The sequence below is a fragment of the Hemiscyllium ocellatum genome, unplaced genomic scaffold (genome assembly GCF_020745735.1).
Source record: "Hemiscyllium ocellatum isolate sHemOce1 unplaced genomic scaffold, sHemOce1.pat.X.cur. scaffold_640_pat_ctg1, whole genome shotgun sequence".
Lineage (NCBI taxonomy): Eukaryota > Metazoa > Chordata > Chondrichthyes > Orectolobiformes > Hemiscylliidae > Hemiscyllium > Hemiscyllium ocellatum.
Window position 1 is genome coordinate 28,078 of NW_026869147.1, and position 14,423 is coordinate 42,500.

The following is a 14,423-nucleotide window of genomic DNA, read 5'->3' on the forward strand; positions in this document are numbered from 1 at the left end:
GGACAGCATGGGGTTAGATACAGGGTGCAGCTCCCTCTACACTGTCCCACCATCGACCATTCCCAGGGACAGGGACAGCATGGGGTTTAGGTACAGGGTGCAGCTCCCTCTACACTGTCCCACCATCGACCATTCCCAGGGACAGGGACAGCATGGGGTTAGATACAGGGTGCAGCTCCCTCTACACTGTCCCACCATCGACCATTCCCAGGAACATGGACAGCATAGGGTTAGATACAGGGTGCAGCTCCCTCTACACTGTCCCACCATCGACCATTCCCAGGGACAGGGACAGCGTGGGGTTTAGGTACAGGGTGCAGCTCCCTCTACACTGTCCCACCATCGACCATTCCCAGGGGCAGGGACAGCATGGGGTTAGATATAGGGGGCAGCTCCCTCTACATTGTACCACCATCGACCATTCCCCGCGACAGGGACAGCATGGGGTTAGATACAGGGTGCAGCTCCCTCTACACTGTCCCACCATCGACCATTCCCCGCGACAGGGACAGCATGGGGTTAGATACAGGGTGCAGCTCCCTCTACATTGTCCCACCATCGACCATTCCCAGGGACAGGGACAGCATGGGGTTTAGATACAGGGTGCAGCTCCCTCTACACTGTCCCACCATCGACCGTTCCCAGGGACAGGGACAGCATGGGGTTTAGGTACAGGGTGCAGCTCCCTCTACATTGTCCCACCATCGACCATTCCCAGGGACAGGGACAGCATGGGGTTAGATACAGGGTGCAGCTCCCTCTACACTGTCCCACCATCGACCATTCCCAGGGACAGGGACAGCGTGGGGTTTAGGTACAGGGTGCAGCTCCCTCTACACTGTCCCACCATCGACCATTCCCAGGGGCAGGGACAGCATGGGGTTAGATATAGGGGGCAGCTCCCTCTACATTGTACCACCATCGACCATTCCCCGCGACAGGGACAGCATGGGGTTAGATACAGGGTGCAGCTCCCTCTACACTGTCCCACCATCGACCATTCCCCGCGACAGGGACAGCATGGGGTTAGGTTCAGGGTGCAGCTCCCTCTACACTCTCCCACCAACAAACCCTCCTGCCTCGATACCTGTAGCCAGTGGGATGATACACAGAGCTTAACAGGAGTGGTGCCTTACGTCTGGACAGGAACTTGAAGACACATCTGTTCCCACAGGTGGTATTGCAGCAGGTTTGCCAGCCCTCGCAGTCGCTGTCCTCATTGCACTGAGTGTGGAAACTCATGGTACAGACGTGGCTCAGTCTGGAAGGTGAGGGACACCTTTGTTCGCTCCCTACAGAGACAGAGGCTTCATCTTAGCTTCAGAAACTGCTGCTGCTGCTGCTTGAACTATCATTCACTGACTTCGCCCTGAGCTCAAGGGCAGGGTGATAGAGAGAAAGAGAGAGAAAGAGAGAGAGACAGAGAGAGGGAGAGGGAGTGAGACAGGGAGAGAGAGAGAGAGAGAGAGGGAGTGAGACAGGGAGAGAAAGAGAGGGAGAAAGACAGGGGGAGAGAGAGAGAGAGAGAGAGAGAGAGAGAAGGAGATAGAGAGAGAAAGCAAGAGTAGAGAGAGAAGGAGGGAGACAAGACCGAGAGATATAAAGATGAACAGACCGGAGGGTGAAAGGGAGAGAGAGAGAGACAGACAGTGAGAGAGAGAGAGACAGAGAGAGAGATAGAGACAGAGAGAGAGATAGAGACAGAGAGAGTGGGAAAGACAGAGAGACAGACAGAGATACACACACACACACACACACACACACACACACACACACACACACACACAGATATGCAGGAACAGAAACACAAACACAGTGACTTTCTGTGTCTCCCGATCCCTGATGAACACGGTCTGTGGTGGAGGTTGTGGGTGGGGAGGGAGAGGGTAGGCTGCTGCTCAGTAAACGGAGTTACTTACCCCTGCTGCGGTAGGAATGGACACAGCGACGCCCACAGCTGGTGTTGCAGCACATCTGCCATGCGTAGCAGTCATTATCTTCCTCACACAGCTCACCGTACTTCAGGTTACACACGGCAGAGAGGCGAGCAGGAGAAGGACACATTCCAGATGTCCGATCTGTCACAGAGAGAGAGTGAGGGAGGGAGGGACAGGGAAAGGGAGAGAGGGACAGGGAAAGGGAGAGAGGGACAGGGAAAGGGAGAGAGGGACAGGGAAAGGGAGAGAGATAGACACAGCTCAGACATAGAGGAAGGCCTCACCAAGGACATCAGTTCCCCACACTCTGCCTGCTGGGATAAGGATATTCCCCACACTCAGCCTGCTGGGAACAGGATATTCCTCATACTCAGCCTGCTGGGAACAGGGTATTCCCCACACTAAGCCTGCTGGGAACAGGATATTCCCCACACTCAGTCTGTTGGGAACAGGATATTCCCCACACTCAGCCTGCTGGGAACAGGGTATTCCCCACACTCAGCCTGCTGGGAACAGAGTGCTCCCCACACACAGCCTGCTGGGAACAGGATATTCCCCACACTTAGCCTGCTGGGAACAGGGTATTCCCCACACACAGCCTGCTGGGAACAGGATATTCCCCACACTAAGCCTGCTGGGAACAGGGTATTCCCCACACTAAGCCTGCTGGGACCAGAGTGTTCCCCATACTCAGCCTGCTGGGAACAAAGTGCTCCCCACACTAAGCCTCCTGGGGGCAGTGTGATTACATGACCCTCTGCTGGGATGTAGCTGGATCTTGCAGGGACTAACCAACCGTATGCAGTTACCTGAGACTGACAAACTCCTGCTCTGCCCCATGAAGGGGTGGACACAGCGTCTACCACAAGGTGTCTCACAACATGACCTCCACTTGCCACAATCCCCATCATCTCCACACGAGGCGCTGTGATTCATCCTGCAGGCACGATCCAGGCAGGACGGATTCGGACATTCCTCAGATTTCCACGAGTCTGCAAATGTAATAGTTCCGGTTATGGGAGAGAGCAGGAGAGGTGTTGGGGGGAATGGGTGGGAGAGGGAAGGGGCAGAGTGAGAGGGAGACAAAAAAGGTGAGAGGAACAGGGAGAGAAAGGTGACAAAGACGGAGAGAGAGGGACAGGAACATGCAGCCGAGAGACAGCAAGTGCGGTGACAGAGAGAGAGGGGCAAAGAGAGAGAAGAGATAGCGACACAGAGAGCAAGTGACAGAAGGAAAGATGTGACTGAGAAAGACAGAAACACATGCAGCAGACAGACAGAATGAGAGGTGACAGAGAAACAGGGCTACAGAGAGACAGGAGAGACAGCAGCACAGAGGGACAGATGGAGAGGCATGACTGAGAAAGAGAGAGAGTGTGGCATGTGACAGAGAGAGAGAGAGAGAGAGAGAGAGAGAGAGACAGACAGAGAGAGAGACAGAGAGAGAGAGAGAGAAAGAGAGAGAATCAGACAGACATGCAACAAATGGAGATGAAATGATGTCACACAAGGAGAGAGAGAGTGAGAGAGTGAGAGAGAGAGAGAAGAGAGAGATGTGCTGCGGGAATGCACAAAGAGAGGCAAAGGGAAATATACCACAGACACAAAGTGAGATATAAAGCAGGAAAGGTCACAGTGCTGCCTCATACAGGCAGGTTAAGCAGCCATTCCTTTTGGACCAGGAACTACCTCCATGAGACTTTCTGTAGAACGACAGGACACAACGTTTCTGACACCCAGCATCACAGCATCTTTGTGATCCTGCACAATCCTGGTCCGACTCACACACCTTCCCAAAAGTGCAGTTACACACACGGGCAAGATGGTCTGGGCGAGGGCACTGCCCATCGTCTTCCATTGGGAGAAAAGAGAGAGACAGAACCGCACGGGGTTAGACACAGAGTAATGCTCCCTCCACATTGTCCCCATTAAACACTCCCAGGACAGGGACAGCACGGGGTTAGATACAGAGTAATGCTCCCTCCACATTGTCCCCATTAAACACTCCCAGGACAGGGACAGCACGGGGTTAGACACAGAGTAATGCTCCCTCCACATTGTCCCCATTAAACACTCCCAGGAAAGGGACAGCACGGGGTTAGATACATAGTAAAGCTGTCTCTCCCCCACCCCAGCAAGTTCCCCAAGGACAGAGACAGCACATGGTGGGATACACATTGAAACACTGCTCTGTCCTGTCCCGCACCACAACCATTCAGTAACACCAGATGGACAGTGAGTGAAGCTCAGACAAGAAGAACTCACCATTTCTGAAATGCCTGAGGACACATCTTGGCCCACATGGGGTAGAGCAACACGTGCCCCATCTGCCACAGTCGCTCTCGTTTCTACATTCCTTGCCCAGAGTTGTGTTACACACATAGCTCAGTTGACTTGGGCTTGAGCACTCTCCGGGTCTCTCACCTGGAAACACAACATTTCGATATAAGGCTCGACTTACACACGAGAGGGGGAGAAGGACAGGGATTCCCCATCAGGGATACACTTGTTGTTTGCAGGAGTTCCACAATCGGGAAAAAGAATTGGAACGGTGTACAGATTGGAGTTAACTGCAGTCTGGGACTCTCTCACTCTGCTCCCTGCAGTCTGGGACTCTCTCAGTCTGCTCCCTGCATTCTCGGGTCTCTCTCAGTCTGCTCGCTGCAGTCTCGGGTCTCTCTCAGACTGCTCGCTGCAGTCTCGGGTCTCTCTCAGACTGCTCGCTGCAGTCTCGGGTCTCTCTCAGACTGCTCGCTGCAGTCTCGGGTCTCTCTCACTCTGCTCCCTGCATTCTCGGGACTCTCTCAGTCTGCTCCCTGCAGTCTCTGAATTCTCTCAGTCTGCTCCCTGCAGTCTCGGGTCTCTCTCAGTCTGCTCCCTGCAGTCTCGGGACTCTCTCAGTCTGCGCCCTGCAGTCTCGGGTCTCTCTCAGACTGCTCGCTGCAGTCTCGGGTCTCTCTCACTCTGCTCCCTGCAGTCTCGGGACTCTCTCAGTCTGCTCCCTGCAGTCTCGGGTCTCTCTCAGTCTGCTCCCTGCAGTCTCGGGTCTCTCTCAGTCTGCTCGCTGCAGTCTCGGGTCTCTCTCACTCTGCTCCCTGCATTCTCGGGTCTCTCTCACTCTGCTCCCTGCATTCTCGGGACTCTCTCACTCTGCTCCCTGCATTCTCGGGACTCTCTCACTCTGCTCCCTGCATTCTCGGGACTCTCTCACTCTGCTCCCTGCAGTCTTGGGTCTCTCTCACTCTGCTCCCTGCAGTCTCGGGTCTCTCTCAGTCTGCTCCCTGCAGTCTCGGGTCTCTCTCAGTCTGCTCCCTGCAGTCTCGGGACTCTCTCACTCTGCTCCCTACAGTCTCGGGACTCTCTCACTCTGCTCCCTGCAGTCTCGGGTCTCTCTCTCTCAGTCTGCTCCCTGCAGTCTCGGGACTCCGTCAGTCTGCTCCCTACAGTCTCGGGACTCTCTCAGTCTGCTCCCTGCAGTCTCGGGTCTCTCTCAGACTGCTCGCTGCAGTCTCGGGTCTCTCTCAGACTGCTCCCTGCATTCTCGGGACTCTCTCAGTCTGCTCCCTGCAGTCTCTGAATTCTCTCAGTCTGCTCCCTGCAGTCTCGGGTCTCTCTCAGTCTGCTCCCTGCAGTCTCGGGACTCTCTCAGTCTGCGCCCTGCAGTCTCGGGTCTCTCTCAGACTGCTCGCTGCAGTCTCGGGTCTCTCTCACTCTGCTCCCTGCATTCTCGGGACTCTCTCAGTCTGCTCCCTGCAGTCTCGGGTCTCTCTCAGTCTGCTCCCTGCAGTCTCGGGTCTCTCTCAGTCTGCTCGCTGCAGTCTCGGGTCTCTCTCACTCTGCTCCCTGCATTCTCGGGTCTCTCTCACTCTGCTCCCTGCATTCTCGGGACTCTCTCACTCTGCTCCGTGCATTCTCGGGACTCTCTCACTCTGCTCCCTGCAGTCTTGGGTCTCTCTCAGTCTGCTCCCTGCAGTCTCGGGTCTCTCTCAGTCTGCTCCCTGCAGTCTCGGGTCTCTCTCAGTCTGCTCCCTGCAGTCTCGGGACTCTCTCACTCTGCTCCCTACAGTCTCGGGACTCTCTCACTCTGCTCCCTGCAGTCTCGGGTCTCTCTCTCTCAGTCTGCTCCCTGCAGTCTCGGGACTCCGTCAGTCTGCTCCCTACAGTCTCGGGACTCTCTCAGTCTGCTCCCTGCAGTCTCGGGTCTCTCTCAGTCTGCACCCTGCAGTCTCGGGTCTCTCTCAGTCTGCTCCCTGCAGTCTCGGGACTCTCTCAGTCTGCACCCTGCAGTCTCGGGTCTCTCTCACTCTGCACCCTGCAGTCTCGGGTCTCTCTCTGTCTGCACCCTGCAGTCTCGGGTCTCCCTCAGTCTGCACCCTGCAGTCTCTGTTGTGCTGAACTATCTTGCCCCAGACCATTCCCCTACTGACACTCTGTCAGACCATAATCCTTACCTTGCCTGAATGAGGAGACACATTTCTTGCCACATCCAATCTCACAGCACTGTTCATAGGAAGGACAATCATCATCATCCTCACACGATCGAGTCCGGTTTTTCTTGCAGAGAAAAGACACACGGGAATGTTCTGGGCATTTCTTTCGCAAAACTGAAGGAGAGAACGGGTTTTCACTTGGTCAATTTGTTTACATACAGTGTAATCTTTCCACTGTCCTCTATCAAACACTCCCACCACACGGACAGAGTGGGATTAGATACAGAGTAATGCTTCCTGTACAGCGTCGACTCATCAAACACTACCAGGATAGAGACACCATGCTCATAGGTACAGTGTAAAGCTCCCTCTACATTGCTCACATTGGCCCTGTTCAGCTCACTCGGGATTATCAGACAAACCTGTGGGAAGCAATGCAGTGATGGATACTCACATTTCCTGATGAATGTTGGGACACATTTCCCACCGCAGCCCTTGGCCAGGCAGCACCTCTGCCACACGTCGCACTGCGTGTCGTTCTTGCAGTCTTTTCCCAGGGTCGTGTTGCACAACATCGTCAGCCTCCTTGCAATGGGACAGGTTCTGTTCTCTGTGAAGACAAACACAGGGAGATGGGGGATAGAATCAGACAACAGATAAACATCCCACTCTCCCATCTCTCTGACAGAAGGGAGCCCAGTGCCTTGTGAAGGAAGCTGGGAATTGGAGAGAGGGTGGGATAACTCAGCCTTCACAACACCACTCCATGATCTGCTGCAGTACACCAGACAGCTCACACACAATTCCTCTCTCTTGGCCTGCAGTGGGAACAGAGAAAGGACTGAGGAGAGACAGACGACTTAACTGAGATGTAACAGAGGCATCAGACAGACCACAACATCCAAACAGCGTGCACTCATATTCCCGGAGAGTAGGACACTGTGTGTTTCACACCACAATCCCTCCCTAACCCAGGGACAGGGATTGGGAACAGGATCCCTGTCTGTTTCACACCAAAATCCCTCCCTGACCCAGGGACAAGGATTGGGAACGGAATCCCTGTCTGTTTCACACCACAATCCCTCCCTAACCCAGGGACAGGGATTGGGAACAGGATCCCTGTCTGTTTCACACCACAATCCCTCCCTGACCCAGGGACAGGGATTGGGAACGGGATCCCTGTCTGTTTCACACCACAATCCCTCTCTAACCCCGGGACAGGGATTGGGAACGGGATCCCTGTCTGTTTCACACCACAATCCCTCCCTAACCCAGGGACAGGGATTGGGAACGGGATCCCTGTCTGTTTCACACCACAATCCCTCTCTAACCCAGGGACAGGGATTGGGAACGGAATCCCTGTCTGTTTCACACCACAATCCCTCCCTAACCCAGGGACAGGGATTGGGAACAGGATCCCTGTCTGTTTCACACCACAATCCCTCCCTGACCCAGGGACAGGGATTGGGAAGGGGATCCCTGTCTGTTTCACACCACAATCCACCTCTAACCCAGGGACAGGGATTGGGAACGGGATCCCTGTCTGTTTCACACCACAATCCACCTCTAACCCAGGGACAGGGATTGGGAACGGGATCCCTGTCTGTTTCACACCACAATCCCTCCCTGACCCAGGGACAGGGATTGGGAACGGGATCCCTGTCTGTTTCACACCACAATCCCTCTCTAACCCAGGGACAGGGATTGGGAACGGGATCCCTGTCTGTTTCACACCACAATCCGTCCCTGACCCAGGGACAGGGATTGGGAACAGGATCCCTGTCTGTTTCACACCACAATCCCTCCCTGACCCAGGGACAGGGATTGGGAACAGGATCCCTGTCTGTTTCACACCACAATCCCTCCCTAACCCAGGGACAGGGATTGGGAACGGGATCCCTGTCTGTTTCACACCACAATCCACCTCTAACCCAGGGACAGGGATTGGGAACGGGATCCCTGTCTGTTTCACACCACAATCCCTCCCTAACCCAGGGACAGGGATTGGGAACAGAATCCCTGTCTGTTTCACACCACAATCCCTCCCTGACCCAGGGACAGGGATTGGGAAGGGGATCCCTGTCTGTTTCACACCACAATCCACCTCTAACCCAGGGACAGGGATTGGGAACGGGATCCCTGTCTGTTTCACACCACAATCCCTCCCGAACAAAGGGACAGGGATTGGGAACGGGATCCCTGTCTGTTTCACATCACAATCACTCCCGAACAAAGGGACAGGGATTGGGAACGGGATCCCTGTCTGTTTCACAACACAATCCCTCCCTAACCCAGGGACAGGGATTGGGAACAGGATACCTGTCTGTTTCACACCACAATCCACCCTTTACCCAAACACAGGGATTAGAAACGCGGTCCTGTTCTGCCGAACGCCAATCCCTCGCTAACCTGGGAAGGGGGATCAGAGCCGGGATTCCAGGATGCCCTTGGGGAATCTGTATTCTCTGGACAGTGTCTGTGTCCCTCACATTGGATGTGTTTCCCTCTCTCACACACTCTCTCTCTCTCTCTCTCTCTCACCTCCTGTGAAACACTTTGGGATGCATTTCTTCCCACAGCCAGCATCACAACACGAGTGGTATCCATCACAGTCCCCGTTGTCATTACAGGAACGCCCGGTGCTGATCTGACAGAACATGGAGAGGCTGTCCTCCTCTGGGCACTGGTCAGCAGGCTCTGTAAATGGGAAGGTAGGACAGACACAGTTACAGAGTCCCACACAGGGCCCTTCACATACTCCTTCACACCTTCCTCATCTCTTCCCCACCCTCCCTCCATTCCCAAACCAGGGAATGCTCATTCTACTGCCCACCCTCTGCAATAACCCTCTCACTTACTGTTGCTTCCTCCTTTCCCTCCAACTGCTCTCCTGCTCTGACAGCATCACTTTCCCCTTTCCGTGGTGATAAACTCCTGAAAACCTTTTATCTCTTGGGTTATCACATCCCTTTATCCCCGATCAGTTCCTCAATCTGTCAATGTGCCTCCTCAACATCGCTGCTGTACCTGCCTCCACCACCACCCCCTGACAGCATATTCCACATACTGACCCCACTCTGTGTTCAACAAACCTGCCTCCCACTGTCTCCCCTTTTACCCCAAATCTGTGCTCCTCTAGTCATTGACATTTCTGTCCTGGGAAAGTAAAACTGACCAGGCGATACATTCTGTTTGTAAGAGATGAACCTTCTATCAGGTCGACTCTCATCCTTTCCATGTTCACGTGAAAACAAACCAGGCTTATTCGATCTCCCAAAACACATCACCTCACATTTGTTCAGATTACACTCCATCTGCCATCTCTTCACCCAATCCTCCGGTCTATCTCCATCCTGCTCTGTCCTCGGGCAATCCTCCTCCATATCTACAGCTCCCCCTAACCCTGTGTGACGTTCACTAACATATTCATCGGGCCACCTTCATTCTCCTCCTATATATCTGGTAAATGGCAAGGTGGGGGTCACAGCACAAATCCCTGTGGGACACCACCCATCACAGTTCTCCAGTCCCTTTCACTGCTACTCTCTGTGCTTCTGTCACTGAGCCAGTTGTGGATCCATCTTACCAGCTCTCTGTGGATCCCGTGTATATTCACCTTCTGTTCTGGTTTACCATGAGAGACCTTGTCAAAGGCCTTGGTACAATCCCTATCCACAATACCCACTGGCCTGCCCTCACCAATCACCTTTCTCACTTTCTCAAAAATACAGGCTCAGTCAAGCTTGTGAGACACAGCTGTACCTGTACAAAGCTACCTTTCCGGTTGCTAACAAGGCTATATGTTTATCCCGGAATGCTGGAGCGGGACTTACATCCCGGTGTCCACACCACAGCGGGTCTAGCCTGACAAAGCCCTGCCCTCCCATGCGAAGGAGACCCCGTCACTGAATGTCCTCTGACCTGCTGGGGGAGCATAGGTTGGGGGTGAGAGGGGCTTACTTCTCGCAAACCACTGTGACACACATCGAGGTCCACATTCCGTGTTACAGCACGATGCCCAGTGACCACAGGAATCGTCTCCATCGCAGGGAGCGGTGAAGTTCATCCGACAGACATAATGCAGTCTGGTCGTGTCCGGACATGTGGATCCTTGGCCTTTAGGAGACACTGAGAGAGAGAGAGAGAAGAACAGCCTTCACCACAACTGCTGATCCAACAGAGACCCTTCCCTGGGAAACATCTCTCACAGACAGCAGAGAAACAGGAGCTAGAGGGGGTGGCAGAGATAGGGAGAGGTACAGGGGCTGGAGGGGGTTACAGAGATAGGGAGGGGGGGGGTGTAGGGGGTTACATAGATAGGGAGGGGGTGTAGGGGGTTACAGGGATAGGTAGGGGGTGCAGGGGTTTACAGAGATAGAGAGGGGGTGTAGGGGGTTACAGAGATAGGGAGGTGGTGTAGGGGGGTTACAGAGATAGGGAGGGGGCTTTAGGGGGTTACAGAGATAGGGAGGGGGCTTTAGGGGGTTACAGAGATAGGGAGGGTGTGTAAGGGGTTACAGAGATAGGGAGAGGGTGTAGGGGATTACAGAGATAGGGAGGGGGTGTAGGGGGGTTACAGGGATAGGTAGGGGGTGTAGGGGGTTACAGAGATAGGGAGGGGGTGTAGGGGGTTACAGAGATAGGGAGGTGGTGTAGAGGGGTACAGAGATAGGGTGAGGTGCAGGGACTTGAGGGGGTTACAGAGACAGGGAGGGGGGCGTGTAGGGGGTTACAGAGATAGGGAGGGGGTGTACGGTGGTACAGAGATAGGGTGAGGTGCAGGGACTGGAGGGGGTTACAGAGACAGGGAGGGGATGTAGGGGGTTACAGAGATAGAGAGGGGGTGTAGGGGGGTTAAGGAAACAGGGAGGGGTTGTAGGGGGTTACAGAGATAGGGAGGGGGTGTAGGGGGTTACAGAGATAGAGAGGGGGTGTAGGGGGGTTACAGAGACAGGGAGGGGGTGTAGGGGGTTACAGAGATAGGGAGGGGGTGTAGGGGGGTTACAGAGACAGGGAGGGGGTGTAGGGGGTTACAGAGATAGGGAGGGGGTGTAGGGGGGTACAGAGATAGGGTGAGGTGCAGGGACTGGAGGGGGTTACAGAGATAGGGAGGGGGTGTAGGGGGTTACAGAGACAGGGAGGGGGTGTAGGGGGGTTACAGAGATAGAGAGGGGGTGTAGGGGGTTACAGAGATAGGGAGGGGGTGTAGGGGGGTTACAGAGATAGGGAGGGGTGTAGGGGGGTTACAGAGACAGGGAGGGGGTGTAGGGGATTACAGAGATAGGGAGTGGGCTGTAGGGGGGGTACAGGGATAGGGAGGGGGTTAGAGCATTACAGAGATAAGGAGGGGGGTGTTACAGAGATAGAGAGAGGTGTAGGGCCTGGCGGGGGTTACAGAAGTAGGTGGGGTGTAACAGCCAGAGGCGGGTACAGATATGATTGGATTTGAAGACAATTATGGTGTGTGTACAGCAGGAGGCAGTATTGCACAGCGAGCCATTGGGTGTTGCCAATCCCACATGGTGGTGTGTGAACCAGACTCAGTGTGTGACACTCAGGATTGGATGGGGGAACAGAGATCGGAGAGACCGCAGTGTTTCACAATGAGCTGAACACCATGGAAGATGGGAATGGTGAGGTTAGTCAGGAGAGGAATGTGAGAATTGAGTCTGAGACAGACAGCTCTCTCTCCCACCCAGATACAGTGACGTGGCTCTGAGGGGATCTCTCCTCCTTACCTCCAGGCTTGAAGCTCATGATACATCTCCTCCCACATCCAGTCTCACAACACTTTTGCCAGATATCACAGTCGTCATCAGTGGAACATTGAGAGCCCAGTTTCATCTGACAAATGGGCTGGAGACGAGATTCTGCTGGACATTCAAAGGCTTCCTCTGTGGGGAAAGCATGACTCTGAGCTCAAACTAAACTGCTGCTGGACAGGGTTAACAGTTCAAAACATCAAGGAGACCATTCAGATCATCTGGCCTGCCCCAATCGCTCAATAACATCATTGCTGATCCACCACAGGGACTGTACTTTCTGGTCATCTCCCCTCACACCCACATTCTGTTTACATCTCGCACTCACACGAACCACTTTGTTCTCCACCACACCCAGGGAAGACTCTCCACTCGATCACAAATACAGGCACGCTGTCTCCTCTCCCTCACACACAGGAACGCTCTCTCCTCTCTCACACACAGGGACCACTCTCCTCTCCCTCACACACACAGGGACCACTCTCCTCTCTCACACACACACACACACACACACACACAGGGACCACTCTCCTCTCACACACACACACACAGGGACCACTCTCCTCTCACACACACACAGCGAGCTAACCCCTCTCCCTCACACATGAGCACCTCTCTCTTGCTTCACAGAACTGCACCTCTCTCGTACACTCTCCTCTTTGAGAGAAGAGTTCTCCCTTCCTCACCTTGCCTGTGGACCCCATAGACGCAGCGTTTGCCGCAGTTCCCGACGTTACAGCACTGCTTCCACCTTGCGCAGTCCTCGTCTACCTCACACTCCTCGGCATCGTCCCGGTCACAGATATGTTGCATCTGGAATGGTTTGGGACACTCTGCGTCTCGCTTTCCTGTGTTCGGGACAAATCCGAATTCAGTGAGAGGCTGGATGGAAATTCAGCACCGCCCTGGTTATACGGAGTATGGGATCATCCAGGGAAAAACAAGGGGAAGCCTGGAGACAAAGGGGTAGATTGGGTATGGCAGTCTGACAATGAGGAGGGAGGGTTTCACATTGGTTTCCATTCTGGCTTGGCCAAACATGACAGCTCAGTGAGGAAGGTGAAATGGGAGTGGGGGGAGCTGCGAGTGGGGGAAACGGGAATGGGGGAATACAGAGAGGGTGGCAAATGGCTGTCAGTTTTATGAGCAGCACCTTCCAATGGGAACAAGCTGATGACAACAGGATTGGGCAGACTGGGGCTGGCTTTCCAATGGGATTTAGTAGACTGGGGGAGACTCACTCCCATTGGGAATGATCCTGAAATGGCTGTGGATGAGCTGAGACCTGGGAAGGAGTCTCCTACTGAGAGGGGACATCCTCAAACTGAATACTCTAACTGCAGGGGGCAGGGAGATTGGGTTCCTGGGACAGACAGGGGTCTCTGCCTCAGTCAGAGTGACTCCACCAGGTGTGTGCAGTGTTTGCTAAAGGAGGGAATGGGAGGGTCAGTCATCCTCACCGCGTTTGTGATACCGATGGACACATCTCTTCCCACATCCGGCCTCACAGCACGAGAGCCACAGATCACAGTCATCGTCATTTGTACACTCCTGGCCGTAGTTAACATTGCACATCGGGGTAAGGCGCCTGGCATCCGGGCAGCTCCCATTCTCTGGAGAGAAGAAGGAAAGGGAAAAGACTGGGTTAAAGCTCAGTCCGAGTCTCAGGATAAACACCTCCAGATGGACAGGGTGGAAACTGAGCAAGTCTCTCTCAGTCTGCATGGTCCCCAACGATCATACACACAGCACAGTGTGAAGAATACATCCCTCCTTATTGTTTTACCCTGGAAGGAAATCTCCCTCTACACTGTCCCCATCAAACACTCCCAGGACAGGGACAGCATGGGGTAAGGTACAGAGGAAATCTCCCACTACACTGTCCCCATCAAACACGCCCAGGACAGGGACAGCATGGGGTAAGGTACAGAGGAAATCTCCCTCTTCACTGTTCCCATCAAACACTCCCAGCACCGGGTTATATATAGAGTCATGCTCCTCTATCCCTTGTCCCCCCCATAACATCCCCCCACACCACAACCATCACCAGATGACCCCTCACCTCCTTTGAAGAATCGGAAAACACATCTTTTTCCACAGCCAGCGTCACAGCACATTTGCCAACGGTCACAGTCAGTATCAGCCTCACACTCATCTCCTAACGTCATGTTACAGACCTTGCCCAGGGTACGGCTGTGTGGGCACTGGGACTCTCCCTCTGTGTGGGCACAGATATTGAGACATTATTACAGAGCCTGTCCTGAGCATACCGCCCTCCTTTACAGACACAGGCC

At 54.2% G+C, this 14,423-nt stretch overlaps 2 protein-coding genes across 2 annotated transcripts in view; both read right to left on the reverse strand.

The window, feature by feature from the left end:
- The window catches only part of LOC132814034 (multiple epidermal growth factor-like domains protein 6), a gene marked incomplete at its 3' end in the record, with an annotated part of 29,554 nt that extends 25,197 nt beyond the window's left edge, over positions 1 to 4,357 (reverse strand). The window contains exons 1-5 of the mRNA XM_060823352.1: positions 4,203 to 4,357; positions 3,627 to 3,788; positions 2,747 to 2,929; positions 1,920 to 2,078; positions 1,137 to 1,292 (exon numbers count right to left, since the gene is read on the reverse strand). Of these exons, the coding sequence (XP_060679335.1) occupies positions 1,137 to 1,292; positions 1,920 to 2,078; positions 2,747 to 2,873 (442 nt within the window). The remainder of the gene's footprint in view (positions 1 to 1,136; positions 1,293 to 1,919; positions 2,079 to 2,746; positions 2,930 to 3,626; positions 3,789 to 4,202) is intronic.
- Positions 4,358 to 7,111: 2,754 nt separating this feature from the next.
- The window catches only part of LOC132814035 (multiple epidermal growth factor-like domains protein 6), a 36,006-nt gene continuing 28,694 nt past the window's right edge, over positions 7,112 to 14,423 (reverse strand). Inside the window, exons 25-31 of the mRNA XM_060823353.1 lie at positions 14,192 to 14,347; positions 13,590 to 13,742; positions 12,816 to 12,977; positions 12,106 to 12,261; positions 10,328 to 10,495; positions 8,909 to 9,064; positions 7,112 to 7,185 (exon numbers count right to left, since the gene is read on the reverse strand). Coding sequence (XP_060679336.1) covers positions 7,112 to 7,185; positions 8,909 to 9,064; positions 10,328 to 10,495; positions 12,106 to 12,261; positions 12,816 to 12,977; positions 13,590 to 13,742; positions 14,192 to 14,347 — 1,025 coding nt within the window. The remainder of the gene's footprint in view (positions 7,186 to 8,908; positions 9,065 to 10,327; positions 10,496 to 12,105; positions 12,262 to 12,815; positions 12,978 to 13,589; positions 13,743 to 14,191; positions 14,348 to 14,423) is intronic.